Genomic DNA, 27,025 nt, shown 5'->3' with positions numbered 1-27,025 from the left:
ATAGCTTTTTAATGGCTAGAGATTTGAAAATCACCAATCTTGAAATAGAAATTGATGCTATTATCATTATTCAGTTTATTTTTACCGATAAAGTCTCTAACATTATATTATCTCCTTAGATTGATGAGTGTAAAATGCTCATCTATTGTATGACTTTTAAATCATTCAAGCATGTTTTTCGAGAAAAAAAAGGTAAGCCCGACTTAGAAGTAACTTTCGACTTTCTTCATCACCAAATGATGATATTTGTTTTGTTTATGTAAGAGTCCACCTAGCTATATAAACTGTTTGTTAGTGTGTGATATGCAGGGATGTATTTTATATCAAACAGTACCTTAATCTTGTTTTGATACATTCTAATTCCCTTATTGAAAATTAACCCACTCATTATATCATAGTAAATATACAAAGACTGTTAATAGATGCTACAGAACGGGGCTTGAAATTTTGTCGTCTTTTATATCTTAAAAACTCTTATCTTTCTCGTCTCCCTATCCCATCCTCACTCACTCGGCCTGCTTCATCGTTCTTCTCCTCCATTTTTTCGTTAAACCCTATACCCTAAAGCCGCCGAGTTGCCACACCCCATGAATCCCTCTCTTCTCCTTTCTCCCCCTTCCTCTCACCCTCGCCCTCTTCTCTTATTCCCTTTCACCCCTAATTCCCTTCCCAGGCCCTCTCGACGTCGTTTCCGGGTCTCTTTCCCCCGCAGCTCCCTCTCTACCCATGACCAACCCGCTTCCTCATCGGAAACGGAAGCCTCCAACATTTTCGGAGGCCCCAAGGAGCTGACTGGCATCCAACCCTTGGTTCAGAATTTGTCGCCGCCAGTTAGACTAGCCACTTCTGCTGTCATCCTTGCTGGAGCTTTAGCTGCTGGGTACGGCCTCGGCCTTCGTTTCGGTGGCAATCGGAATGCCGCCTTTGGCGGAGCGGCCGTCCTCGGGGCTGCTGGCGGAGCGGCCATCTATGCGGTGAACGCCGCTGTTCCGGAAGTTGCGGCTGTTACTTTGCATAATTATGTAGCTGCCTGTGATAGCCCCGATGCTATCAAGAGAGAAGATATTGAAAATATTGCCCAAAAGTACATGTTTTAATCTTACCCAATTATTATTGTGATTAAGTTGAAAAGACTCTGGCTTTTGTTTTCACTAATTTCACTGGGAGCTAAAGTCTTTTGCAATGTTTAAAATAATTCAGATACGGAGTGAGCAAGCAGGATGAGGCATTTAACATGGAGCTTTGTGATTTGTACTGTCGGTATGTTTGGTACTAGTTAAATCAGTTCTCTTCTTATTTGGAAAAAAGGATTTAGGTGCAAGGTTTGGCTCTGAATCTTCGATGTTACAGGTTTGTATCTTCTGTCCTTTCCTCTGGAAGTGAAGATCTTAGAGGCGATGAAGTTGAAACCATAATCAGCTTCAAAAATGCATTAGGCATTGATGACCCTGATGCAGCTTCCATGCATATGGAGGTAATCTCGTGATGTTCACTCTATGTAGACGTTTTGTCTTTAATGGAAATTTCAAAATTGTTTATTGGATTCTGCTTGCTAGATTGGTAGGCGAATCTTTAGGCAAAGGCTTGAGACTGGAGATCGTGATGGTGATTTAGAGCAGCGGCGGGTCAGTCACCTGTGATTATGTACACCTGTTATAATGAATCAGGAACTTAGGAGGATGCAATCCGCATGTGGATCTTGACCATTTTTAGTTTCTTTCCAGTGCAGGCATTTCAGAGGCTGATTTATGTTTCAACTCTAGTTTTTGGGGATGCATCAACTTTTCTTTTGCCATGGAAGCGTGTTTTTAAGGTTACTGATGCACAGGTACTTATGACCATTATTTTTATGAACTTCTTTGCTCCGATTTTCTTATACTCTTCCAATCAATTATTTCAATCGCTTTACTTTTGGCATCGTGAATGCAGCCCTGTCAGTTCAACTTTTGTAAATCTGATGATAAGCTCGTACTTTTTTCAACCTGATGATAAGTCAATATATACTATTTATGCCTCCAGGTTGAGATTGCCATCCGTGATAATGCCAAACAATTGTATGCTTCCAAGTTAACTTCAGTTGGAAGAGGTAATGCGTGGATGTTCCTTCTGCAGTGTATTTTAGATTGACCATTTTAGAATTTAAGGTGGTTGTATGATTAATGTTCTTGTGCAATATCTAAAACCTGCCAAATAATGCCTTTAATGTTAATTCAATTTAAGTATTTACTTTCAGATGTTGGTGAGGAACTGCTTGTCTCCCTTAGAAAAGCACAACTGAAATACAAACTTTCTGATGAGGTAATTTCTTCACAATTTTTGGCATTGGTGTTAATGGTATAGTAGTTTTCCGATTGTTCTTAATATAGTAGTTTCCCAATTTGTAGCTTGCCAAGGATCTGTTGATGGAGCACAAAAGAAAGCTAGTTGAGGAAAATATTTCTGTGGCACTCAACATACTGAAGTCTAGGGCGAGAACTGTGTATGATTATGAATGCCTAGACTCTAATGCAGTTTATTTCTTTTCTGTCAGAAAATTTTCCTTAGTGATGATGCTTAAATGTGTTTGTATATTTTTACTTTTGCTTCTGATTCTGAATGTTCTGTCCTTACCATAAAATATTAAATTTTTTGTTCTTTGATACCATTTGCTCAACTAATCAAGTAAGGTTTTCTCAGTGGGGGAGTCAAGCAAGCCGTCGAAGAGCTTGACAAGATATTGTCATTCAATGATTTGCTTATCTCTTTGAGTAAACACCCAGATGCTGATCATTTTGCCCCTGGACTTGGTCCTGTCTCTCTTGTTGGTATGCTTCCTAGTCCTTTAATCAGATACATGGCTATTAGACCTTGTCAATTGTACCGCACGTTTTTATATTTAAGCATATGATGAAATTGGATGAACTGGGTGAAATTTTATCTGGCTTTGTTTAAAACGGGTGAGCAAACCTGTTTCTTACCAAGTTGTATTTATGCTTATTTTTTATGATAACCGAGGATTGACCATCCCTCATCCAAAACCATTAAACTAGCATTATTTATGACTGGCACAGGTGGTGAGTATGATAGTGACAGAAAGATGGATGACTTAAAGCTTCTTTATAGGGCTTATGTATCTGATTCTTTATCTGGTGGCCGCATGGAAAAGGATAAGGTAATTGAATTCCTTCTTTCTATATTCTTGTTCAGTTGCCTCATGGTTGGTCTTAATAGCTTAGAGGTCCGGAGAACATCAACAAATTCCTTTATTATAGCAGTTGTTACCTTTTCTGAAGCATTATGTCTAATTTTTGTTTTAAACTATTCCTATCGGCAGAAACATTATCACTCCTGGAGAACAATTCTTATGGGATGCTACTAGTGTTATTTTGATTATCACTCCTGGAGAAAAATTCTTAATGGAAGAAAATTGAGTGCTCATAACCTTGACTAAATGAAATGATCCATGTTATGTTATGGGAAATATTAAAAGAATATCTAGCTGGTTTTTCTTGGATAATGGTGTAAAAGAGGCTGGAAGTAAACCTGCAAAGTTATGTTATAAGTAGCTGGTGCTTCTGGCTGGTATTGTTCTTTATATGTATGTTCAAGTGTAAACACTAGAAGCTTTTCTTTTTACTAAGTTGTAGAGCTGGGAAGGTTATTGTTGTTTTCTGTAACTTCTGAACTTCCTGATTATTACTAGTTTGGAAAAGATGAAGATCCTGATAAAGTTGAAAATATCCAGGGTGTTAGTCGGAAATATTTGCTTCTCATTTTTATAGCATATGCAAGCAAAGCACCATTAGGATTCACCTATAGAATTTTTTTTTGTCGTCCTGCTAATAATCTGGTTGCCTCCCCTTGTTCTTCACTTCCCACCTCATGATAAAACCTAACAGCATCAAACTTAGGAGACTTCTCTTAATTCCCTTTATATAACTATTAATTTCATGGCTACTCAGCCTGGTATCTCCTTTTTTGTTGATTCATTTTTTAAATTGTGACTGCATGGAAACTTTAGACTTATTAGTGGATAAACTAGCTGATAAGAGTCCCATTGTTTGCTCAACAGTATCAGGGAGTGTTTTCAACAGTCAAAACAACTGCTTACTGCATTCCTTTTTTCTCTGTTCTGTCTTGGTTTACTAGTAGGTTTTGATGCATTATCTTTTTATTTTGCTGCACATTGTCTTTTTGTTGTCTAATGCTTGTTTCTTTTGTTGACTGTGTCTGAACTTCAGCTTACTGCATTGAACCAACTGAGGAACATACTTGGCTTGGGCAATAAAGAAGCAGAAGCTATCATACTTGATGTTACTTCGAAAGTGTATCAGAAACGGCTTTCAGAGGCTTTTCAGGTTGGTGACCTTGAGATGGCAGATAGCAAGGCTGCCTTCCTCCAGAATCTTTGTGAAGAATTGCACTTTGATCCACAAAAGGCTAGTCAGATTCACGAAGGTATTAGAAGCAGGGTTGGGAAAAGGAAAAGGCTGAGACTTTTTGTCTTCCCTATTAGGATATTGTTTTTTCTGTTTTCAATGTTAAAATATTGTTTGAAGTGTCTGACATATCTATTTTGTTTCAAGAGATCTACCGGAAAAAGCTTCAACAATGTGTATCTGATGGTGAGCTGGATGAAAGTGATGTTGCTGCATTGTTGAAGGTGCGAGTCATGCTCTGCATTCCTCAGCAAACTGTTGATGCAGCTCACTCAGATATCTGCGGCAGTTTGTTTGAGAAGGTAAAGTTGTGTCCCTTTGGCCTGGAAATTCATTATTCTAATACTATATCTACTCAAAATTCAGTCTGAACAGTTATTTCTTTGTTATGTTCTACACTTGAGAATAGAATAAGTAGATTCCTCGATTTAGTATTGCACTAGCACCTCATCAGCTGTACTGTATTTTAAAAGGGATATTTACTCCTGGAGGTTGGATGAAATCTGGAACTATTTGTGGCATCAGCACATCTGTAATCATTATGCACCAGTAAAATGTTTGATGTCTTTATGATACTGTCATGTTGATATGGAAAAGCTGGGAAAAATGAAAAATCTCACATGGATTATTGGAACCCAAAAATGTGGTTAGTTGTGTCTTAATTCTTCTTTTAATTATAAATGATCACTTCAGGCCGTGAAGGATGCTATTTCTGCTGGTGTTGATGGCTATGATGCTGATGTAAAGAATGCTGTGAGGAAAGCTGCACATGGTTTGCGATTAACTAGAGAAGCAGCTATGTCAATTGCGAGCAAGGCTGTGAGTGCACACTACAGTTATTTTGTGCCAATGGTTATTCATTTTGTTAAATTTGAGCTCTAGGTTTAACGTCTTTCTCTCTACTTGAATCATCATGCATGTGCTCAGGTCCGTAAGGTTTTCTTGAATTATGTGAAACGGTCTCGATCGGCGGATAATCGGACGGAATCTGCAAGAGAACTTAAAAAGTTGATTGCCTTTAACACCTTGGTTGTCACAGAATTGGTGGCAGACATCAAGGGGGAATCTTCTGATATTCCATCAGAAGAACCTGCTAAAGAGGAAGTAAAAGAAGTTGACGAGGATGATGAATGGGAATCCCTTCAGACACTTAGGAAAATAAAACCTAACAAGGAGCTTAATGCAAAGTTGGGCAAGCCAGGCCAAACAGAGATAACACTCAAAGATGACCTCTCCGAAAGAGACCGTATGGACCTCTACAAAACATACTTGTTATATTGTCTGACAGGTGAAGTCACCAGGATTCCTTTTGGTGCTCAAATAACCACGAAGAAGGATGATTCAGAGTATGTTCTACTGAACCAGCTTGGTGGGATCCTTGGTTTGACGAGTGAGGAGACAGTAGAAGTCCATCGGAGTTTGGCGGAGCAGGCTTTTAGGCAACAAGCTGAGGTGATTTTAGCTGATGGACAGTTGACCAAGGCTAGGATGGAGCAGCTCAATGAGCTGCAGAAGAATGTTGGCTTACCTGGCCCATATGCACAGAAAATAATAAAGAGCATAACAACTACCAAAATGGCAGCTGCTATTGAAACAGCTATTGGTCAAGGGAGACTCAACATTAAGCAGATAAGGGAACTCAAGGAATCAGGTGTTGATTTAGACAACATGATCTCAGAGAGCTTACGGGAAAACCTCTTCAAGAAAACTGTAGATGAGATTTTCTCATCAGGCACTGGCGAGTTTGATGAAGAAGAAGTCTATGACAAAATCCCAGCAGATCTCAAGATTAATCCTCAGAAGGCAAAAGGTGTTGTTCATGATCTCGCACGGACTAGGTTGTCCAATTCACTTATTCAAGCTGTGGCATTGCTACGGCAGAGAAACCGACAGGGAGCGGTAACGAATATTCTAGCTTGGTTTCATATAGTTCAATAGTGTTTGGTGTTAGCATACTTGTATTTGTAACAAGGTCAATTAATGCCTAAGATTCGTTGCTGGTTTTGTAGGTTTCCTCGCTTAATGATTTGCTAGCTTGTGACAAAGCTGTGCCTTCGGAGCCACTATCATGGGAGGTGCCTGAGGAGCTAGCTGATCTGTTTGGTGTATACGCACAAAGTAATCCTGTTCCTGAGAAGTTGTCCCGCTTGCAGTATCTGCTTAACATAAGTGATTCAGTGGCGGCAGCTGCCAAAGAGATGGGACATGGATCAGTATCAGTCGGAGCAGAGGAAGAAAAGTTTGTGTTTTGAATGTTTGCTTGAAATTGTGGTGTAGAGAGCCTTTTGTTTAGGAAGCTCTGTTTTGAAGGCTTTTCTTTTTTTATATGTTACTAAGTTGAAAAGGAGAATAGTAGGATCGAGGTAGGATGGCGATAATGATAAAGGTGTTTGATCTTAATTGCTGCTTTCTTCTTGCTCCATCCGTGTTTTCCTTGCACTTATTATTTTTGCTCAATGGTATTTTCCAAAACATGATATTCTCTCTTTATATATAATAATAACAACGAAAATTCTCTGACTTGTATCTTTCTTTTATCTTTTCCTTTCAGCTGAATTCAAGTTTAGTAATACTTAATTTGAATGACCTGTATTGAAATTTTCATTTTTAACATTTTTATATTATTATGTTATTGCACTTGATATATATATTATTAACCTTAAATATTGAGTTAAGCTCAAGTTTAAATATATATAAGCTTAAAATATAAGCTTAATCAAGTTAGAGTAGTTTAATTATATCTCAAGTTGAACTCCCGTCTTAAAATATAAATGTTTAATCGAGTTCAAGTCGAGTAACAAGCTTGAGTTTGCCGGGATCTGAGCTTGGGTCAAAGCTGGGGAAGACCCTCAAGTATGGGCATCAATCATGCATTTTTTTTATAACTCATTCTACGACCATTGACCATATTGATCACACGCACGCTCGTCCACCACCACTAAAAGCAGGGAAATTATTAGGAAAAACCATCAGTTAATGCAAATCAAATATGAGATAAATCAATTATTACATCTATTAATTTTTTTCTTCTATTGTGTTTTGTACATATATGCCTCCATAACTTTGCTAGCTTCTCAAAAGAAAGAGATCGACTGCCTAATAGTATAGAACAAATGAACAAGGAAATGAAATTGCAGAGGCACAACTTTGCTAGCTTCTCAAAGGAAAGAGATCAACAGCCTAATAATGGCTTCTTCTTATCAAAAGAACAAGGAAATGAAATTGCAGAGACTTGTCAGAAGAAGCAGGGACTTCAATTGGTGCCTGCCTGCATGCAAATGAATGACAACACAGTAAACAGAGAAGCAATGACTATGAATTTTCACAAACCGCATATAGTAGGTGCGATATCCTTCATTTTCTTGTAGAAGATAATAAACAACAATTTTTTAGCTATAAATATAAACCAAGTGCTTAAATGATATAATTTATTGAATTTAGAGAGTTATGAGGTTATTGATGTTATGAAGCAACTATTATTTCGCATAGAATTCATTCCAAGATATGCAACTATTAGGGCCGCAGAAGCACCAAGAATGGTTAAAGAACAAATTTCGTTAGCTCTTTTCTAATGTTAACTGGATAAAGAGCAAGTAGAAGATGAAGCACTTCCCTAGATAATCCACATAAGCCATAAACTATGTAACTTTATATGTATATATGGTTGAGGTTACCATGAGAGTCTGTTACTCTACCAGTTTTTATTTAAAAGAAAATCATGAAGAAATTAACATGTTCCAAAGAAAGGAAAGAAAAGGGAACTGGGAAAAGTTTCCTCAATGCCTGAGGTTCAAAAACATTCCCAAATAGGATATTGGCATCTAGAATAAAATAGAATTAACATTTTGGTTTTTTTCGATGCTATCACATAGACATATTAAGCGATGTTCATCCGCTCAGAGCATAGGATACTCCAAGAGAACCAGCATCAAAACATTAAACCCTATGATTCCAACTTCCAAGCTTAAGTGTTATGGTAAATGTAGTCTAAAGTTTGGTATGCCATTGAGTTCTACTCTTAGCAAATACAACTATTACTTTAGCAGGTTAATAAATTAAAATAATGAAGCCAGCAATCTCATTGGATTTCAAGGAACTTGCAGTAACAGTAGTGAGAAAGAGTACAATTGGATATGATTAGCAGTAATTTTAAAATAAATGGAGGAACCTAATAAAACTACCTGAATTCGTATGTCATTGTTGGTAGATGTTGCGGATTGCAGCGTTGATACTCTTACAATCAAAATCCATGCTCTTCATCCAGTTCTCAAAGTCTCCAATTTCCTAAAACCAACAATTCATCAAAAACCCAGTTGTAATTAATTTAAAAAAGAGAGTTAAGGATGAGATAGAAAGTGGGAAAAACCTTGACAGAGGTGTTATTGGCGTGAGAAGCGGCGAGCCATTGATCGGTCTGCTTCATGAAACGAGCAATTGTAGAAGCCAAAGCACGAATCTCCGCCTCGATTCGCTTCTCGTTTATAAACGACTCTTGCACACCTCCGTTCACCGCCTCCACCAACAAATCCGACACTCTCCCCGCTTTCTTAATCGCATCTTTCTTCGCTTTCTCTGTTCCGATCAATTCCTTTAAACTAATTAATTAATTACTTAACACACACACAAAAAAAAAAAACAGAACTGACCGGCCTGATCCCGGAGCTTGAGGGAGTTGTGGTGGTGATGGTGATAGATTTGGATTAAAGAAGATTCAAGATCTCCTCCTGACCCGGCTGGGGATTTGTTTATCTCGGATGAGGATAACACGCGCCCACGCATCTGTGGAAGCTGCGGTGAGTTCATATCTGTCTCAGTTAGCTATGCCAACGAGTTTCGAGTTCGCTTTCCTTTCGGTTTGTTTGTGTTTGTGTTGTTAGTTAAGTCAACTGCTTTAACAGTAACACATTCGCCAAATCTTTGTCTCTACTTCTTTGGGCCCAGGCCTCGCATAAAAGTACCTAAGCCCACCTAAGAAAAAAAAAAGTTGTATAGACACATGATAAGTGCATCTTTTCATGAAATATCCTTTCATAATATTATGTTGTTTAATAAGATAATTTTACATAAAATTATATCTTTATAAGATAATTTTACGTACAAAAATTACGTCTTTATAATACAACTACTTAATCAATAATTATAATTTATTAGACCTTTTTATATACTGAAATATTATTATACTAACATTATAAACTATTAATAATCCACTTAATTTAAAATGTTGGTAACTTACTTTATAGCCTTTCACACAAACACATATTATGCATACAAAATAGTATCTCTTGATTTAGACTATCAATTAGCAGATGTATTTTTATAATTCTAATGAAGTTAGTGTTCGAAGATTAAACCGCAACTCCTAATATTAGAAGTTAAAATAAACTGCACATAATATTCATTTATATTTTCGTCATAGGTTGTTCACTTTTAGCACTAATACGACCATATGCTTATTTTGTTCATAATAAACATTTACAAGAGAGATTTCATCTCTACTTGTTGAAGTGGCACCACTTCTGCTATTTATATAGGTAGAGTTCCTATAATGTCTCTATTGCTTTAAACATTTAAACAATAACTGTGAAATTCATTAAGAGTATTCAAACTCGTTCCCTATAAGCAATGAACCACACTAATTTTCATTAAACTTGTTTTTAGAATGAATTTTACTAGTGTATTACCTACACATAACGATAAGTTGTTTTTTCCCATTTAAGTGTGAAGGTTACTAATTACGAGGGTGTTACAACCATAGGCTTTCCGTTCTATTTCTTGTCTCATCCTCATTATCAAAGACAATTAGGAATTGGTTACCCCCAGTCTATTGATATTCACTTCAAATACTCCACCCATCTTGAAGTTTTCTTTGAGAGTCATGGTCTCATAAAAGCATCGAGCGGTACCCACCACACACTTCTTCAACAACTTGACCATTTCTTCATTCACCTCCCCTGTGATCATCTTCATACTATTAATCCCCTTCCCAATCCTTTCAGAATCCCACCGCTCCTTCGAGGATGACATTTCATTCCGATTAGATTCCACTGCCGAACAGAATCCATCACCTTATTGCGTTATTCCTCTACCTCGTTCAGACCACATCTCCAACACGATGCACCTTAGGCTTCACCTTCCTCCAATATGAGGTTCTTCCTTTAAACGGGTTAAGGACACAGGAACCCATATCTCCTACTACGACGACTTCTCTTACGAGGAATGAAAGTATCCAGCAATTGTCGCAGGCATCTCCAATGCATCCTATCTAGAAGATAGTCAACAAACAAAGTCTCGTATCTCCTCCTGTTTGTTTTCAAGCACTCCATGGACTTATCCAAAAAAAAATATAAATGTTTGATGTTATAATTAGATGGTTGGGCCCTACTAATGAAAGGTTTTATTTAGAGTAAAGCAAACATCTCAATCAATAGCTAAGCTACCATTAATATGTACTGATTGACTGGTCTATTTTAACTAAACGAATTATCTAGTATGCATATACCATGGATAATATATTATAATGTACAAATATGAAAAAAAATCAAAGCATTTAATGGATAAGAAATGATCAAACCAGTGGCTCTCAGCCTCTGACCAGTGACCGTCTCAAACTTAAAAAGCTAATGGTATCTAATTAAAGAAATATATAATATAGTAACAAAAAGAGCAATAATTTACAGGCAACCTGTGAATCACTATGCTTAAGAAGAAAGAAAAATGATTCATTAATATGCTTCAAAATACACAAACAACATTGTCCTTCTTGGAACTCGATCAAACATTAACATGCAAGCTGCTTATCGTTTAAGCATGCTTTATTTTTCTTCATTCTTAATTCTATTTTGGTGGAATCACTTTTCTTTCTTTTGTTGGATTCATAACAAACGATAAGTAATATTTTTTATTCGTAAACTGTTTTACCTCATACGACGATATAAACATAGAAGTAAATCCTGGGTAGTCCTCATTAATTATAAGGCCAAAGCAACGGAGGAGCTATATTAATTAGGCTTCCCGCAATTCTTCCTGATTTCACCTTTTGATCCGGTGAGTGGCTTAATATCTCCCATCTTTATTATTGCAGCAACAAAGTCTGAATAGAATTTCTTCACGTTGCTGCTGTATGTTTTGACCAATGAATCGGTGGATCCACCATTGAAGAGTTCTTGGTCTGAGTGGAGTAGACCCTTTTAGTTTAAGAGGTTTTTGAAGTATTTGGAGTCAAAAGAATTTGGGGTTGCCAGGTCTATGGGTGCAAGGTTGTTGTCTCCTGATCCGCTGGTTCTTGGGCAGCTACTTCGCCTTGTCTTTGCAAATGAAGTATCGATGTTTGTCTCGTTGTATATGCGATTTCTGAAAACCAAGCACCTTGCCTTCCCAATTGTGCGAGCCCCTGGCTCAGCAACATAAAGCAATTTGGCTTAGAAGAGATCTATAGATATAATAAAGTAGTACAGACTGCAGTGCAGGAGAGGAAAGAATGTTATATACTTGTATTATACCAGATAATGCAACCATGTCCCTGGTAGAAAGACCTTGCGCTTGGAATAAGCTGATGAGTTGGCTAAGATTGGCACTACCCAGTGGGAGGACACCACTATTTGCATCAGAAAAGCTGGCGGTCTTTGAATCCCTTCTTCCAAGCTTAACATCCCAGTCGGGCCCTCCAAGCTGCACCAATCAAACTCAATTTTCTATATTCATTTGGTGACATACTAATATGCAGTATGTACGTTGGACTGTTCATTTCAAGTGCTTACAATAACAACGGAGTCCCGAGCTGCAATGGCTAAGATATCAGCACATGAGACTACACCAGGACACACTTTCTCCACCTTGGCCTTGATCTCATCAACAACTTCGAAACCTCTCAAGGACCCATTATTGGGAGTAGCAGTTTGCTCCTCGGTGAAAGAAGAAGTGTCGTCTAGGAGTACTGACCCATCACAACCCTGTCATAATTAGATATGATAAATACAGGACGTACTTAATTAATAACCATATATATATACACATATATACTAACTGACTAAGTATTTCATTAGTCATTCACTTGCTCCATATGCAATCCTTTCCCCTTTTTGAGTGGTTAAGATTAATATGAGCCAAGGTGCAAAGGCATTTCATCATCATACATCAGTACTTATATTGGCTCCACAAATGGAATTTCTTTAAGTCCGCAGGGAAAAAACACATGCATGCATGCATGCATGGTTGGAAAGGTATTCTGGATTGAGTTTTATATTGATTACACCAAATATATATACATGAGATTAAACATTTGACGGCGGTTTTCAACATGAAACTCCAATATATTATTAAATTGAAAGGAATGAAAAAAAAATTACTCAAGTTCCGTTGACCAAGAACACTGAATACGCTTATGTGACCATGTGTATATATAGTAAGAAGATAGAAAGAGAAAGAGTGGAAATTACATTGACAAAACAGTCATGGAAGAACAAGCGGAGGAGAGAAGCACCCAAGCGCTGCTCTTTTGACACAGCTGTTTTAACTACTAACTCAACCGTAGACAACACCTTTGGACATGATTTAGAGTAGAACTTAGTGGAGAGCTGAGCATAACTACTGCTCCCCATCATCATCCAAACCACTACAACAAACAAGACACCAAATGAAGAAGCCATACTCTCAACTCTGAAGATGCTTATATATTATTATACTTGACAAATTATAAGAAGAAGACAAAAAAGTGCAGAGGTGTTTAGATGAATGGATGGTGGTACCATTAGCCATTAGGGATAATATATATAGGCATGTGGCACCGTGACACCGGCAAGTCACTAAGGCATGTGTAGAGAACAAGATTATTAATGAAAGTATATCTATAAAAATCAAATTAGTAATTAATCCATGACAGCAATTCATCAACCGATTGAATTTTCAAACTCATTGGGGTCCATGATTCCTTAATGCCTTTTGAGTATTCTCTTACGTTGAAGACGACACTGCCATAGCTAGAGGCTAGGGGGACTGAATTTTGATTCACTCAGTCACCTTTTAAAAAGTTATCACCTCTGCTAAATCACTTGTTTGTTGATTTTGTTTTTATGTATTGCACCATCAGGGTCTGGGCCGGGTTAACTAAAATTTAGGCCTATTTATTAAGTTTGGATTTGGCCCAACTTGAAAAATGGGCTTAAATTTTTTTTAAGTTCAGCCCGGATAAAAATGTTAAAATTTGGGCCTGACCTGACCCACCTGTATTAAAATTTTTATATTATTTTTATATAAATTTTAAATATATATAATATATCAAAAATAATAAAACCATCAAAATAAATATTTCCTGACAAATTGAAAATAAATTTTAAAAAATATGTAAACTTAAATAACACTAAGATAAATACAACATAACAAGCAAATGCCTCTAAAATAATAACAAAATTAACAAGTGCCTTTAAAATAATAACAAAATTAACAAATACTTTTAAAATAATAACAAAATTAATAATAAAATAAGTTTTATATAATATCCAAATAATAACAATAAAATAGTAGCAACATAATAGTAAAATGGTAGCAAAATAGGGGGAAAACAACATGAAAATAACATTCAAAAGAAAAAAAAGTAATTTTTTTATTTTTTAGTGAATTCGGGCCAGGCCCAGGCTAAAATGCCTTACCTGTGGCCCGACTCTTTTTTTAAACAAGCCTTATTTTTTTGTACAAGTCTATTTTTCGGGCCTATATTTTTACTCAAACTCTCTCACATTTCGGGAGAGCCTTCGAGCTGGGCCAGGTGACTCGACCTATGATCAGGTCTAGTTCAAAGTGCTACAAAAGATTATCGTCATCCAATAACAATATGTATCATATGCTATGTTTTTTATTAAAAACTTTACTTTCAGATAAAATAAATTAAAATGAAAATGATAGTTGATATACAAAATTAAAAAAGCTAATCTAGTTTAGGAGCTATATCATGAATTAAACTTTCCATCTTTAAAAGTGGAATAAAAAAAGTCTAAAAAAGAAAAGAGAAAGTAATCATGCTTAATCACCTCCTAATTTACTCCTATTCTCAATCATATAAGAATGGTGAGTGAACTTCAATTATACTAAATTTTGTAATAGTTACCTAAATATTACATTGGTAATTATATTCATATCAAATTATCAAGTGAAGTGCTTACGAATTACTAATTTAGGTTTGTTTATTCCACGGAAAATAATTTATTAAAAATGGTATTTTATATTTTCTCGTGTTTGTTTCATGAAAAATAACTCGACCAATGAAGAGTCAACAGAAAATAAATCCTGTACCTCATTTTTCGAAAACAAAAAGAGCTTGATAACTTGATTTTTATATAAAAATTAATTTGAATTAAGTATAATATTATTAATAAATTTTAATTTTTAAAAATATAATATCAAATGTTATATTTTTTTATATTATTAAACATGCATATTTTATTATTTATATTTAATAATATAATAACTTATTAATATTATTTCTTATTTTAATAAATTATTTAATATTGCAGTTTCATTTTAATAATATATTTTAACATTAGTAATAATTTTAAATTTTAAATAATATTCTTAATATTTTATCGAAAAATATTTATATATTACAATTTAGAATATTTAATAGTGTAAAAATTTGAATATTTTAATAATACAAGTATAACTATTTATTTAAATCATGCTTAGGTTCATTTATCCTTTCAAACTTTAATGTGTTACTATCCACTCGCATATATGTCATACACATAACTTCAAATTAAGTTTTAATTAGGTATTATTTATTATTAAGTTTATATAAAATATAATTATAATAAATGAACTTCGGTTACTAAAAGAAAATACTTTTATAATATTTCATAACAAATATAATGTTATATTATGTTTATTTCACTAAGAACAACTTTTAAAAATGAATATTCTAGTAAAAATTTTCAAATAACGCAAAATATTGTACATATAATCATCCAAACATAACAGAAATTAACACATGTTTTAGAAAACGATTATCAATAAAATAACTTTCCAAACACACCCTTAGATAATTTTTTATCAATTGATTATCATACTTATCTAATCTAATCTCCAACATTATCAATTTAAACTTTTGTGGTTGCTTTCTCCTTATTGTTACCTTTTTACTATTAAGATTATTACCAGTTTCACTTTTCAAAAGGAAAAAAAAGGAAATTTTACTTTTCTTGTGTTTCTATGATCTTCAATTATGCAATAAAATGTTTCTACTCAAAGAACCAACATTAAAAATGTTTAATTTCTATTTTCATCATATATAAATCACCTATAAATTTATTTATTTATTTTAATTAATTAATTAGTTAATTTTTTCCTCACCTTAACTAGTTAAGTTTAAATTGAGTTATTCAAAAGGTTTTTTTTTCTTTCAATTTGATACTTGAATTTAATTTTAATATTCATTTCGGTACTTAAAGTTTTTTTTAATCTCAATTAAATACCTGAACTTGAGCTTTTTTGGTCCTAATTAAGTACTTAAGTTTTTTTTACTAGAGCAGATGTGTCAATCATTCATTAGGTTTTTTTGTCTAAATATCAAATTGAACATTAAAATTAAATTTATGTACCAAATTAAAAAAAAAGAGACTCAAATATATATAATATAATATAACAAAGTACGAAAGCATGATATTGGACAGGTATTGCATCTTATTATTATTATTATTATTATTATTATTATTATTTAAATTTCTATATTTTTTATTTTTATCTACTTAAAAATTTTAAATAATTTAAGTAAAATTAAAATATAAGTACAATTTACGTATAATTTTTTTTTGTATATTATCCATTTGATTATAAAATATTTATTTAATTAAATAAGAAATTAAATATAATAATTTGGATAATTATTATATTTAATAATTAAATTTTATTAAAATTTTAATTAGATAATCAGAATCTTTAGATTTTAGATAAATATTTAATTAAATAAAAAAATTAATTAGATAATTAACCATTTGATTTAACTTAAATATTTATTTATATATATTATCTATTTTAAATTTTAATTTAAACAATTTAAAAAAATTAATTATCAAATTTGGATAATTTAAGTAAAATTAAAAATGTAAGTAATTACATTTCAAAATTTATATATATTTCCCATTTGATTATAAAAATATTTATTTAATTTAAAAATTAAATATAATAATTTCAATAATAAATATATTTTAATGATTAAATAAAATCAAAATAATTAATTATATGGCATAATTATTTTTTAAGGCAAGCCAATGTCGCAATAATATATTAGATAGCCATTCCTTCAATGTTGATGGTCTTAAATTTAATATTAGATTATTGTACTATCAAATATTTATTCATAAAAATTAAGAAATCTTTCGAATAAATTGATTCTAAAAGATAAGCCTTTATATTCTAATAAATCCTTTGATCATTGATGGATTTAGAAATACGATTTAAGAGACAATTTATGAGTTCGAGTGCGTTTGAAGCGTATTTATCCTTTTATTTAAGGTTGGAGTGAAGTTAAAAAAATACTTATTTGGTAGTAATATAATTAAAAAAAATGACTTAGTGAACTTGAATTTCTAAAAATAAATTACATGGACTAAATTTCAGATCTATATTACTAAGAACTACCCATAACTCCTCTCTAATTCATAAATAGGAGGATTATGTGTTTTAACATACTCGAATCTACATCTTCCTACATTGATAATAATATTAATACGAATCGAATTAAAATTCAATCGACAAGCTTATCACATGTAGGGATGGTTAGCTAGCGGTCGGTTGTTTAGGTGTCTAATCTTGCACCGCTTGCCTATTCATATGGTACATATGGACCCCTTAGCTTCGAAATTTCCACGTCCATAACTACTCTATATTAATATTGTTTGATACTTTAGACTAATTAAACATTATATAAATCTATTTATTTTTGTTGAGCAATCAATCCTTATCTTTGTTCATTGCTGAACCGTGCCCTCAGTTGAAGGCTACTTGGATTTGATACGTACAATATTAACATGTTTTTTTTTTACTAATTTTAGTAAAATCGAGATATAATTATTACTAATTTAGTAAATTATATTGATTTTTAAAAAGTGTAATAATGTCACAAAAATATTAAGATTTGGATCCAATTTCTCTAGTTGATGCATGAACGATGATTGACAAAGGCGTGGGAATAATACGGTAGGTGTGTTGCTGGAAGATTTTGGACAAAACGTGGATCACATTAATAATCATAGAATTATTTTGAGATAAAGCAATTGTTTTGTATTTAATGATTTAGGATTTTCTTTGAATGTTAGATATTATATTTAATGATTTTGTCATTTTGAGATTTTATTTTATTTTTTATATTATTTTTAAGGTAAATTATAAAAATAGTTACTTTTATTTGTTTCAGATTACATTTTAAGTACTTATGTTTGACATGTTACGTTTTAGTTACTTACGTTATCGTTAGTTACGAAGTGGTCACTCTACCGTTAAACTCCATTACCTTTCTAACGACAGTACAAATGAGTTTTAAATGCCAACTTGGATATCCAGTTGTTGGGATGAAAATAGGTTTTTAATTAGATAAATTTAATTTGGACGGTCACGTAGGACATCCAAGTTAGCATTTAAAACCTATTTGGGTTGCCATGTAAGACCGCCGTTAGGAAAGTAACGGAGTTTAACGGTAGAGTGACCACTTTGTAACAAAGCGATAACGAAAACATAGCATTTCAAAACAAAAGTGAATAAAATATAATATAAAACAAACAAAATTGACTTGTGTAGTTTACCTTATTTTTATTATTTTGTGGAGAAAGTTAGGGTAAAATTCCTTTTTAGTCCTTATAAATAAAGAACTCGGCATCTCCCAAGGTGGGAGGAGGCTTTGTAATATATTTCTTTGGTTAATATTGTTTTGGCATTTACAAAAATTATGAGTAATTAATTTCCATTTATCTAGCCAAAGTTAATTTTTTTCTAGAATTGTAAGAATATTCTTTTATTTAATTTATATTTTTTCAGTCTCCATTTAATGGGATGGTTGGTGCCATCTCTTATTACTATTATAATAGTTTCAAGTAGAATTTTGTAACATCTTATACTGGATATAGAAAATTAAATCGAATAAAGAGTGTTACTTGTCGAAGCAACAATGATAAATCATTCAAATATCTAAAAAGTATTTAAACGGAAGTTTTAATTATGCAAATAATCTATCCAATATCTATAAAACATTACGAACGAAGAATGAGCTCAAAAGGACCTTAAAACGTTATGGACACATATGTATAATGTATAATGCTATTATAAAGTGTGATATAAAATTAAGTGACCAATTATGTTAAAAGTGTCACATGTATTAAAGTGTCATGGAAATAATATGTAAATACCATAAGTTGTATTTATTATTCGATGAGGGGCCAAATTATAAATACTAAAATAGATTTAATAATAAGTTATTTAAAAAGAGGTAGTGGTATCCAAGAAATAGATATATATTTCGTATTTGTTTTCATCTCCTTTAGAGGGTTAAACAATGAGATAAACTATTTTCGCATATAATTTTGTTCTTGATTTATTTTTAATGATGTGACATGACAGATTTTAATTTATTAAAGCTATATATCAGATCTTGTTTTACTATTCTAAAATTAGAAACTCAAATTTTAAAAACTAGAGCCAATTCTTTATACTTGGGCCAATGTATCAATGAGACACAAAGACCATGTCTCAAGACTAATCTCCCCTGAAACTAATTTAGTTGATGACTTCAAATGTCTCGACTTGCTTATCATGTCTTAAGACATCATCCTATATTGAGACATGTTTGTCTTGTCTCAAGACTCATGCCTACTTAGAATTGCAGAAAAATAAGACTCAAATGCAACCTGACATGCTCCAAAATGCATTCTAATATATTAGACACAAAGCCATTACCGACATATTTGCCATATCATAACAAGTTCGAAACATGCAAATCTTGATCATCTTTGTTGTTGCTTGTATCAGTTGATCCGTGTGTGTGGGATTGTTTGAATATCTAAGAAAAATGTATCATTGTGCTTAATAGCTGGCTAGGGCTAAGAGAAAACACAAAATTCATTAATTTGCATCAAAACAGACACATCATTGTTCCTTCTGGAACTCAACAAGCATTAACATGCTTTCTCTTTTCCCCTTGATTTTATTTTGTTGGAATCAATTATCTTTCTTTTGTTGTTAGATTCATAACGAACGGCAAGTACAGTTTTTTCTTCGTAACTGTCCGACCTCCTACGACCATATAAATAAAGAAGCAAACTGTGTAGACTAGACAAGTCCTCAGATATTGGGGCAAAGCAATGGAGGAAGAGCCATTAATTAGGCTTCCTGCAATTCTTCCTGATTTCACCATTTGATCCGGTGAGTGGGGTAATATCTCCCATCTTTATCATTGCAGTAACGAAGTCTGAATAGAACTTCTTGGTGTTGCTGCTGTATGTTTTAACCAATGAATCGGTGGATCCGCCATTGAAGAGTATTTGGTCCGAGTGGAGCAAACCCTTTTTGTTTAAGAGGTTATTGAAGTATTTTAAGTCAAAAGAATTTGGGGTTGCCACGTCTAGGGGTGCTAGATTGTTGTCCCCTGATCCGCTTGTTCTTGGGCAGCTACTTTGCCTTGCCTTCGCAAATGAAGCATCGATGTTTGTCTCGTTGTATATGCGATCTCTGAAAAGCACGCACCTTGCCTTCCCAATTGTGTGAGCCCCTGGGTCGGCACCATAAAGCAATTTAGCTTAGAAGAGATGTATAGATATAATAAAGTAGTGCAGTGCAGGAGAGGAAAGAATGGTCTATTATACCAGATAAAGCAACCATGTCCTTGGCAGAAAGACCTCGCGCTTGGAATCTATTGATGAGTTGACTAAGGGTGGCGGTCGGAGGTGGGATGACACCACTATTCGCAGCAGCAAAGCTGGCGGTCTTTGAATCCCTTCTTCCAAGCTTAACATCCCAGCCGGGCCCTCCAAGCTGTACCAATCAAATTCAACTTTTTTCTTGTGAATATCGTTATCTTTTCAGAGTACAGCAGATTTTCTGTGATTAGTTGATTACTAATACGCAATAATAATAGAAAAAGGAGCACATACATGTATATATGTACTTTTCGTTTCATTTACTTACAATAACAACGGAGTCCCGAGCTGCAAGGGCTAAGATATCAGCACAAGAGACTACACCGGGGCAAGCTTTCTCCACCTTGGCCTTAATGTCATCAACAACATTGAAACCTCTCACGGAATTATTATTGGGAGCCGCAGTTTTCTCCCCCCTGAAAGAAGAAGTGTCGTCTAGGAGTATTGACCCATCACAACCCTGTCATAATTAGACATGATAAATATATACATACTTACCAACCATATATATGAACACAGCTATGTATATTCTAACTAATTAAGATGGTTGGTATTTCCTTAGTCATTTACTTGCTCAATCTGCAATCCTTTCTCTTTTTGAGGGGTTTAGCTTAATAGCTAATGAGCCAATGGCATTTGATAATCATACATGAATACTTTTTGTTACTTGGGTCCACGAATGAAGCAGGAAAAAAGCATGCATTCATGGTTGGAAAGATATTTGGACCAGCAGCCAATGCTTACCAAGCAAGTGAAATGAATTTAAATCATGTTATTGCAGTTGAGAGTTTTTGTAAATCTGGCTATTAATTCAAATGTTAAATACCAGTTTGAGTATAATATAGAGCATATTTAAAACATATGGACCAAATGGTAAACATGTATACTTACAGTATGGATAATTTGTATATGGTGCACTGAAAAACAAATAATATTATTAAAATAATTTTTTATTCTTTTAATATGTCAAATCCAAATTATTCATGTAATAAGTTTACACGTATTTGGAATTTGATTCATCAATTTTAAATATGTTTCATATTGTATTTAAGTTAAATATTTGAGTTAGTATTTAACGCTCTAACTAATGAAAGAATCTAACTAAATGATATTGATAGGTTGAGGTTTCATTTAGAACACTTTGAACTTGGACACTACTTTAAAATCTGAATTATATAGCTTGTGAATGTTTCGTGGGTTATATATATATATATATGCGTGTGTGTGGATACCATTCAACGTGAAACTCCATTTTTAAATTGAAAGGGGAAAAAACCTTTAATTCAGTTGACCAAGAATAATGAATATGTATGTAGGCATGTAATGCAACAAAAATATTAGTGTATCGAGAAAAGAAGGGAGGCTGCAGCAGGTGTATGCGTATGTGTGTATAGAAGAGAAGGGCTTAGCAAGAAGAAGGAAAGAGAAAGAGAGGAAATTACTTTGACAAAGCAGTCATGGAAGAACAAGCGGACGATAGAAGCACCCATGCGCTTCTCTTTTGACACTGCGGATTTAACTACTGACTCAACTGTAGACAACACCTTTGGACATGATTTAGAGTAGAAACTAGTGGAGAGCTGAGCATAGCTACTGCTCCCCGCCATCATCCAAACCACCACAACAAACATGACACTAAATGAAGAAGAAAAAGCCATTCTCTCTAGTCTCGATATGTATAATATTATACTTGACAAATTATAAAAGAAGATAAAAGTGCAGAGGTGTTTAGATGAAGGGATGGTGTTAGCATTAGCCATTAGAGGTAATATATAGAGGCGTTTGGCACCATGAAACCGGCAGGTCACCTAATCTTTAAGACCAAGGCATGAATGACTTTGTATTTTCGATGTCTAGCTAGTAATTAAGATGAAGATAATATATCTATAAAAAGCATATTAGTAATTGATTGATGAGAGGAATTCATCAACGAGTTGGTGGGGTGAGCATCCAATTATCAAACTCATTGGGGTCCATGATTCCTAAACGCATTTAAATATTCCCTGTCGTTGAAGACGACACGCAATGCAAGACTATAGAACAAAACTACCTAGAGGCTAGAGGGCAGTGAATTTGACAAATTCACTCACTATTTGAAAAGTTCTCTGCTAGGCACACTACAGCTAATCACTTGTTTATTGATTTTGTTTCTATCTGTTTTTCTTGGTCATATAAAGTTAAAAGTTTAACTCGAGTTGCATACTTCAATCTAGCATTTAGGGCAAATTACCCTCGTTATAAAAGATTGAATAGTTTTTCGGTGTAATTAAACAGTCAAAAAACAACGATTAAAAATCTGTAAGTTATTACAGTAAAAGTCTGCAATCTTCGTCATGTGATCAGCAACTTATGATCTCTTGGAGTACTTTGAACTTGCACTTTCTAATTGCGACACAATATTTGATGGGACCTGAATATTTAATAGTAATGTGTATACAGCAAACTGAACCAATTGGTTCAAATTTTGTTTTTATTTCTTGCTCTTGGACCAACACGGTTGATAATTTATAGAAATTGGATTCGTTAACCAACGGTTTTTACTAACAATATTGAAACCTTAAATAGTTATTTTCCGTCTCAGTTTGGTGGCGATTCACTTTAGCGCCAATATTCAACTCCCCTCATGTATATTTCTAATGATTAATTGAACTGTTCCTCAATCCTATTCTGCTCACCAAACTTAAACCTAATCAAATGAGTTGACAAATTAAGCTTACTCTTCTCACTTTCTCAATAATTAAGTAGAGTCAAGGAAACAATCGTACTCAGAAATTAATAGGAAGCAACTAGCAAAAGACTCGTCGTAGTTACAAATTAATGATGATAACAAAAACCAAAAATTTTCAATAATTTCATTTAATTTGAAGCAGCAAAAGACTCGTAATCTCAAATAATTTTTTCATCAGTTGATAATCATACTTATCTAATCTTCCACTTCAGCTGTTTTTGCCCATTTTTAGTCATTCAATTTGATACTTGCAAAGCCTAACAATTCAATTTTACTGCTACCATCAATCACCAAGAAAACTAACAACAAACTAATTCTCTCCTTACGCATTTGGGATTTCTCTCAACGTTTGGTGGAGTTTTCTTGTCTTGCTACTGATTTCTGTTTCCTTTTCAGGCTATTTAGGATTGGTTTGCAAGTTTTAGAGTATTTGAAAAAGTGAAACAAGGAGAAAAAATACATTAATAAATAGATTTTATTTCACAATTCGTACGATTCAACTATCGACTATTCTTAAATTGATAAATATTTGCTAACTCCAATATTAAACTCAAATTATTACAAATCACTTTATTCAAATACCTTACAATAAAATATTTGAATAAAATAGAAAAAGGAAAAAGTCAAAGACACGAAAAAACTGTCCACCAATATATAGGCCATGAATAGCACAACCTCCCACCACAAGATAAGACTGTTAAAATTATCTGCACAAATTCTCTAATAAACAATATCATTAACCCCATCATTATCAAGTTTTACAGCAACCTCAAATCACTTTAAGAGATAAGAAGGATAAGGATAAATTTCTTTAACATTTTAATCTTCTTCCTTCCTCTCCAAGGCTGATTAAATGGATGATGATTATATCTTAATTTATTGTGAAAGTCTCTCCTTGTTTGTTGTTTAGGGTTTTATAGTAACACTAAAATAATTGATTGCTCCAAATAATTTGTTCTAACATTTGTTCAAACATGAAATGGGACAAGGCAAACAAAGTTGCCAGCAATTTCTCTCTTTTTAACATTTTTTACAAAACCCTACAGTCAGGGGAGAAGCTAGAGCAATTTTTTAGGGGGAGCCGGATGAAATTTTAGTTTTTTATAATCTATATCTTTATAATTTGTAAAAGATTAAATTGAATTTTTATAAGTTTAGGGGGGTCAAAATATAATTTTACCTTTACTAATTTAAAATTTTTAAAAAATTTTAAGACCCTAAATTACAATTTTATATTTTAAGGGGGCCGAGACCTATGCCAGCCCCCTAGCTTCGCCCCTGCCTGCAGCAAATAATTAACACACAATTCAAACAAATTAAATATGAAAGGAACTAGAATATTTCCCCCCCTAAGAAGTAGAATGATCCTCAAACAACTACTCTTTATATCAACAACCAAACTTGTTCATCACAAAATCAACCAAGCATGCATCAAAAACTCAAAGATAAAATCAAGGGATATATAACATAGGATATAAAATGAATTTATATCAATCTATAAAAATTAAAAGTAACAAACCATTATTGAATCAACAAAGTCTTTAAAAATTCTTCTTCATTTCCCCTTTTGACAAAGCGAAATGCAATAACCATCAAAATAGACCATAAACCATCAGATTAAAATCATAAATCAACCAAATCAAAACCATAAATCAACCATCATATCAAAACCATTAACTGTAGCCAGATTATCAACATATTTAACAAATCAATATGAACATTCCATTTGCTGCTACCATTTTCTTCTCGTTTTTGGCAAAAATGCCAAAAGTGCTCCCCCTAACTAAAAGGTTTTTTTTAGCAAACTTGGACTTTTAGCCCCCAACCTTTGAATATGAGTATTAAATAAATTCATATTAGTCCTCAATAACCCTAACACTTGAGCTTTTTAGGTAGCCAAAACAAGAGTCTATTGTATTTTTAGTTTAAACAAAAGATGAAACAGTGACAAATTACATACCAGCTCAACAACATTTTCTTTTTTAGCCACCAATCTCTTCAATTTGATGATCAAACCACATTGTATCTTTAGAAAAAGAACATCCTAAAATCAACAATAATATACAATAACAACAACCAACAATATCAGTTTAGATGCATCAATTCAAACTACAGAAATATTGAAATCAACCATAAGTAAAATCAGTAGTATTGCTCTCCCCTTACTCTATTCATTCCTAATCAGATTACTTCATGTTGTTTAGATGGGATGAGATTAAATGCCACCTCAACAATAATAGGGATCGTAGTTCGTGGAACAATAGAGAAATTTTCCATGAAATCTAGATGGAGTACATGTAATCTTCGATATATGTTCAATATAATCAACATGAGTTGCAACCTCATGTTTCATATGAGCATCAACCAAACATTGATATTTATAACTCAAATGTGCTCAATCATTTCTCACCCAAATCTACTTTGTTTTAGTCTCCTTATTCCATTCGATGTTCTAACAAGTTGTGCACTAGATCTGAACTTCTTCTAATCTTGTATCATTTTAAAACAATAAAGGTTTGATATGTCCTTTGTTCCCACAATAAAAGTATATGAGTTTTCCTTTCATCTTGTTAACTTTGTGCTGCTGTCTAGGTATTGTTATATTAAACATTGCAACAATCTTTGCATTTCTCCTTCGATCATTTATCAACTTGTAACAAAAAGATCTAATATGCATAACCTTTCCACAATGATAATTGTTGAGGATATGCCTTAGACTTGCTTAATAATAAGTCTGTAGACCAAGACTTTAGTGATTTAAAATTTTTTTACATGATTTTAGGAGTAAGTTAAGTGTTTGTGGCATGTTTTTTAGGAGTAAGTTTTGCAGGTTTTTGTTATTTTTTTGCTATATAATATGAACAATACAACAGATTATAGTGTGCTTCCAATATATCTTTCTTTGATATTTTCTATGTTTTATATTGTTGCTAAAATACCAACAATTGGTATTTGAGCTTTTATCGTAAGGGGTCTATAAGTTGAGAGAAACACATAAGCTTTAGACATGGAAGTTGACACAACGTTTTCTCATATTGTTCCACCAATTTTTTATGGTGGTAACAATCAAGCTTGGGCTATTAGAATGACAATTTATCTTGATGCAATGGATATTTAGGAAGCAGTAGAAGAAGACTATGATGTTTTGTCTTTGCCAGCAAATCCAATGATGAATCAACTAAAGACTTACAAAGAGAAGAAGACAAGGAAGTCCAGAGCTAAAGCATGACTTTTCTCTACTGTTTCAAGCAAAATATTTACAAGAGTCGTGAATTTGGGGCCAGCAAAAGAAATTTGGAACTACCTCAAGAAAAAATATCAGGGTAATGAAAAAACAAAAAATATGCAAGTGCTCAATCTGACCAGAGAGTTTGAAATGATGAAAATGAAGGAGACAAAAACCATTAAAGACTATTCTGACAAGTTGGAGGGCATAGTAAACAAGGTAAGATTATTGGGTAAAGATTTTTCTGATGATCGAATAGTGCAAAAAATTCTTGTCACTTTGCCTGAAAAATATGAGTCTAAAATTTCTTCATTAGAGGAATCTAAGGATTTGTCAAGTATATCGCTGGCAGAATTAGTGAATGCATTGCAGGCTCTAGAACAAAGGAGAAAGATAAGACAAGAAGCATCAGTAGATGGTGATTTTCGAGCAAAGTTTGAAAATTCTGGAGGCAAAAATAAGAAAATTAAAGATGATACCAACAATAATAACAACAAGGAGACATATCCACCATGTCCACATTATAAGAACACAAATCACTTGCCAAAAAAATATTGGTGGAGGCCTGATATCAGATGCAGAAAATGTGGTAGTATTGGGCCCATAAAGCGAGTCTGTAAGTCTCAACAAAGTAAAGAGACAAAAGCATTTATTGGAAACAAGAAGATGAGTTCCTTTTTGTGGCGACATGTTTCTCCCATGATTCTTGGTTGATCGATAGCGGTTGCAGAAATCACATGACTAATTATCATTTCCAAAATAA

General features: G+C 33.3%; 4 protein-coding genes across 5 annotated transcripts; 1 reads left to right on the top strand and 3 right to left on the bottom strand.

The window, feature by feature from the left end:
• Nucleotides 1-312: 312 nt before the first annotated feature.
• On the top strand, nucleotides 313-6,938 carry LOC107935075 (protein TIC110, chloroplastic). Its single transcript, XM_016867624.2, has 15 exons — nucleotides 313-1,084; nucleotides 1,201-1,260; nucleotides 1,351-1,474; nucleotides 1,557-1,625; nucleotides 1,730-1,828; nucleotides 2,020-2,086; nucleotides 2,234-2,298; nucleotides 2,385-2,479; nucleotides 2,677-2,804; nucleotides 3,051-3,151; nucleotides 4,221-4,437; nucleotides 4,566-4,720; nucleotides 5,112-5,237; nucleotides 5,346-6,317; nucleotides 6,428-6,938. The coding sequence occupies exons 1-15, from the start codon at nucleotides 588-590 to the stop codon at nucleotides 6,668-6,670; spliced, it is 3,018 nt and encodes a 1,005-aa protein (XP_016723113.1). The 5' UTR covers nucleotides 313-587; the 3' UTR covers nucleotides 6,671-6,938.
• Nucleotides 6,939-7,408: 470 nt separating this feature from the next.
• On the bottom strand, nucleotides 7,409-9,306 carry LOC107935052 (biogenesis of lysosome-related organelles complex 1 subunit 1). 2 transcript variants are annotated; one of them, XM_016867595.2, is made up of 4 exons: nucleotides 9,065-9,306; nucleotides 8,785-8,990; nucleotides 8,600-8,702; nucleotides 7,409-7,686 (listed from the first exon to the last, which is right to left on the bottom strand). In XM_016867595.2, the coding sequence occupies exons 1-3, from the start codon at nucleotides 9,219-9,221 to the stop codon at nucleotides 8,613-8,615; spliced, it is 453 nt and encodes a 150-aa protein (XP_016723084.1). In that variant the 5' UTR covers nucleotides 9,222-9,306; the 3' UTR covers nucleotides 7,409-7,686; nucleotides 8,600-8,612. The 2 variants fall into 2 exon arrangements, with proteins under 2 accessions (XP_016723084.1, XP_016723085.1); XM_016867596.2 differs by having other exon boundaries at nucleotides 7,409-7,682; nucleotides 9,065-9,297.
• A 1,815-nt stretch (nucleotides 9,307-11,121) lies between these two features.
• LOC107935061 (peroxidase 4) lies at nucleotides 11,122-13,167 on the bottom strand. Its single transcript, XM_016867607.2, has 4 exons — nucleotides 12,854-13,167; nucleotides 12,176-12,367; nucleotides 11,918-12,086; nucleotides 11,122-11,808 (listed from the first exon to the last, which is right to left on the bottom strand). Exons 1-4 carry the CDS (start codon nucleotides 13,061-13,063, stop codon nucleotides 11,606-11,608), a joined length of 774 nt encoding a protein of 257 aa, XP_016723096.1. The 5' UTR covers nucleotides 13,064-13,167; the 3' UTR covers nucleotides 11,122-11,605.
• A 6,326-nt stretch (nucleotides 13,168-19,493) lies between these two features.
• On the bottom strand, nucleotides 19,494-22,276 carry LOC107935094 (peroxidase 4). Its single transcript, XM_016867654.2, has 4 exons — nucleotides 21,751-22,276; nucleotides 20,577-20,768; nucleotides 20,255-20,423; nucleotides 19,494-20,160 (listed from the first exon to the last, which is right to left on the bottom strand). Exons 1-4 carry the CDS (start codon nucleotides 22,066-22,068, stop codon nucleotides 19,769-19,771), a joined length of 1,071 nt encoding a protein of 356 aa, XP_016723143.2. The 5' UTR covers nucleotides 22,069-22,276; the 3' UTR covers nucleotides 19,494-19,768.
• Nucleotides 22,277-27,025: the final 4,749 nt, after the last annotated feature.

Source organism: Gossypium hirsutum, chromosome A03, assembly GCF_007990345.1.
Source record: "Gossypium hirsutum isolate 1008001.06 chromosome A03, Gossypium_hirsutum_v2.1, whole genome shotgun sequence".
Lineage (NCBI taxonomy): Eukaryota > Viridiplantae > Streptophyta > Magnoliopsida > Malvales > Malvaceae > Gossypium > Gossypium hirsutum.
The sequence above is the reverse complement of the archived record's forward strand: the minus strand, read 5'-3'. Positions and strand labels throughout refer to the sequence as shown.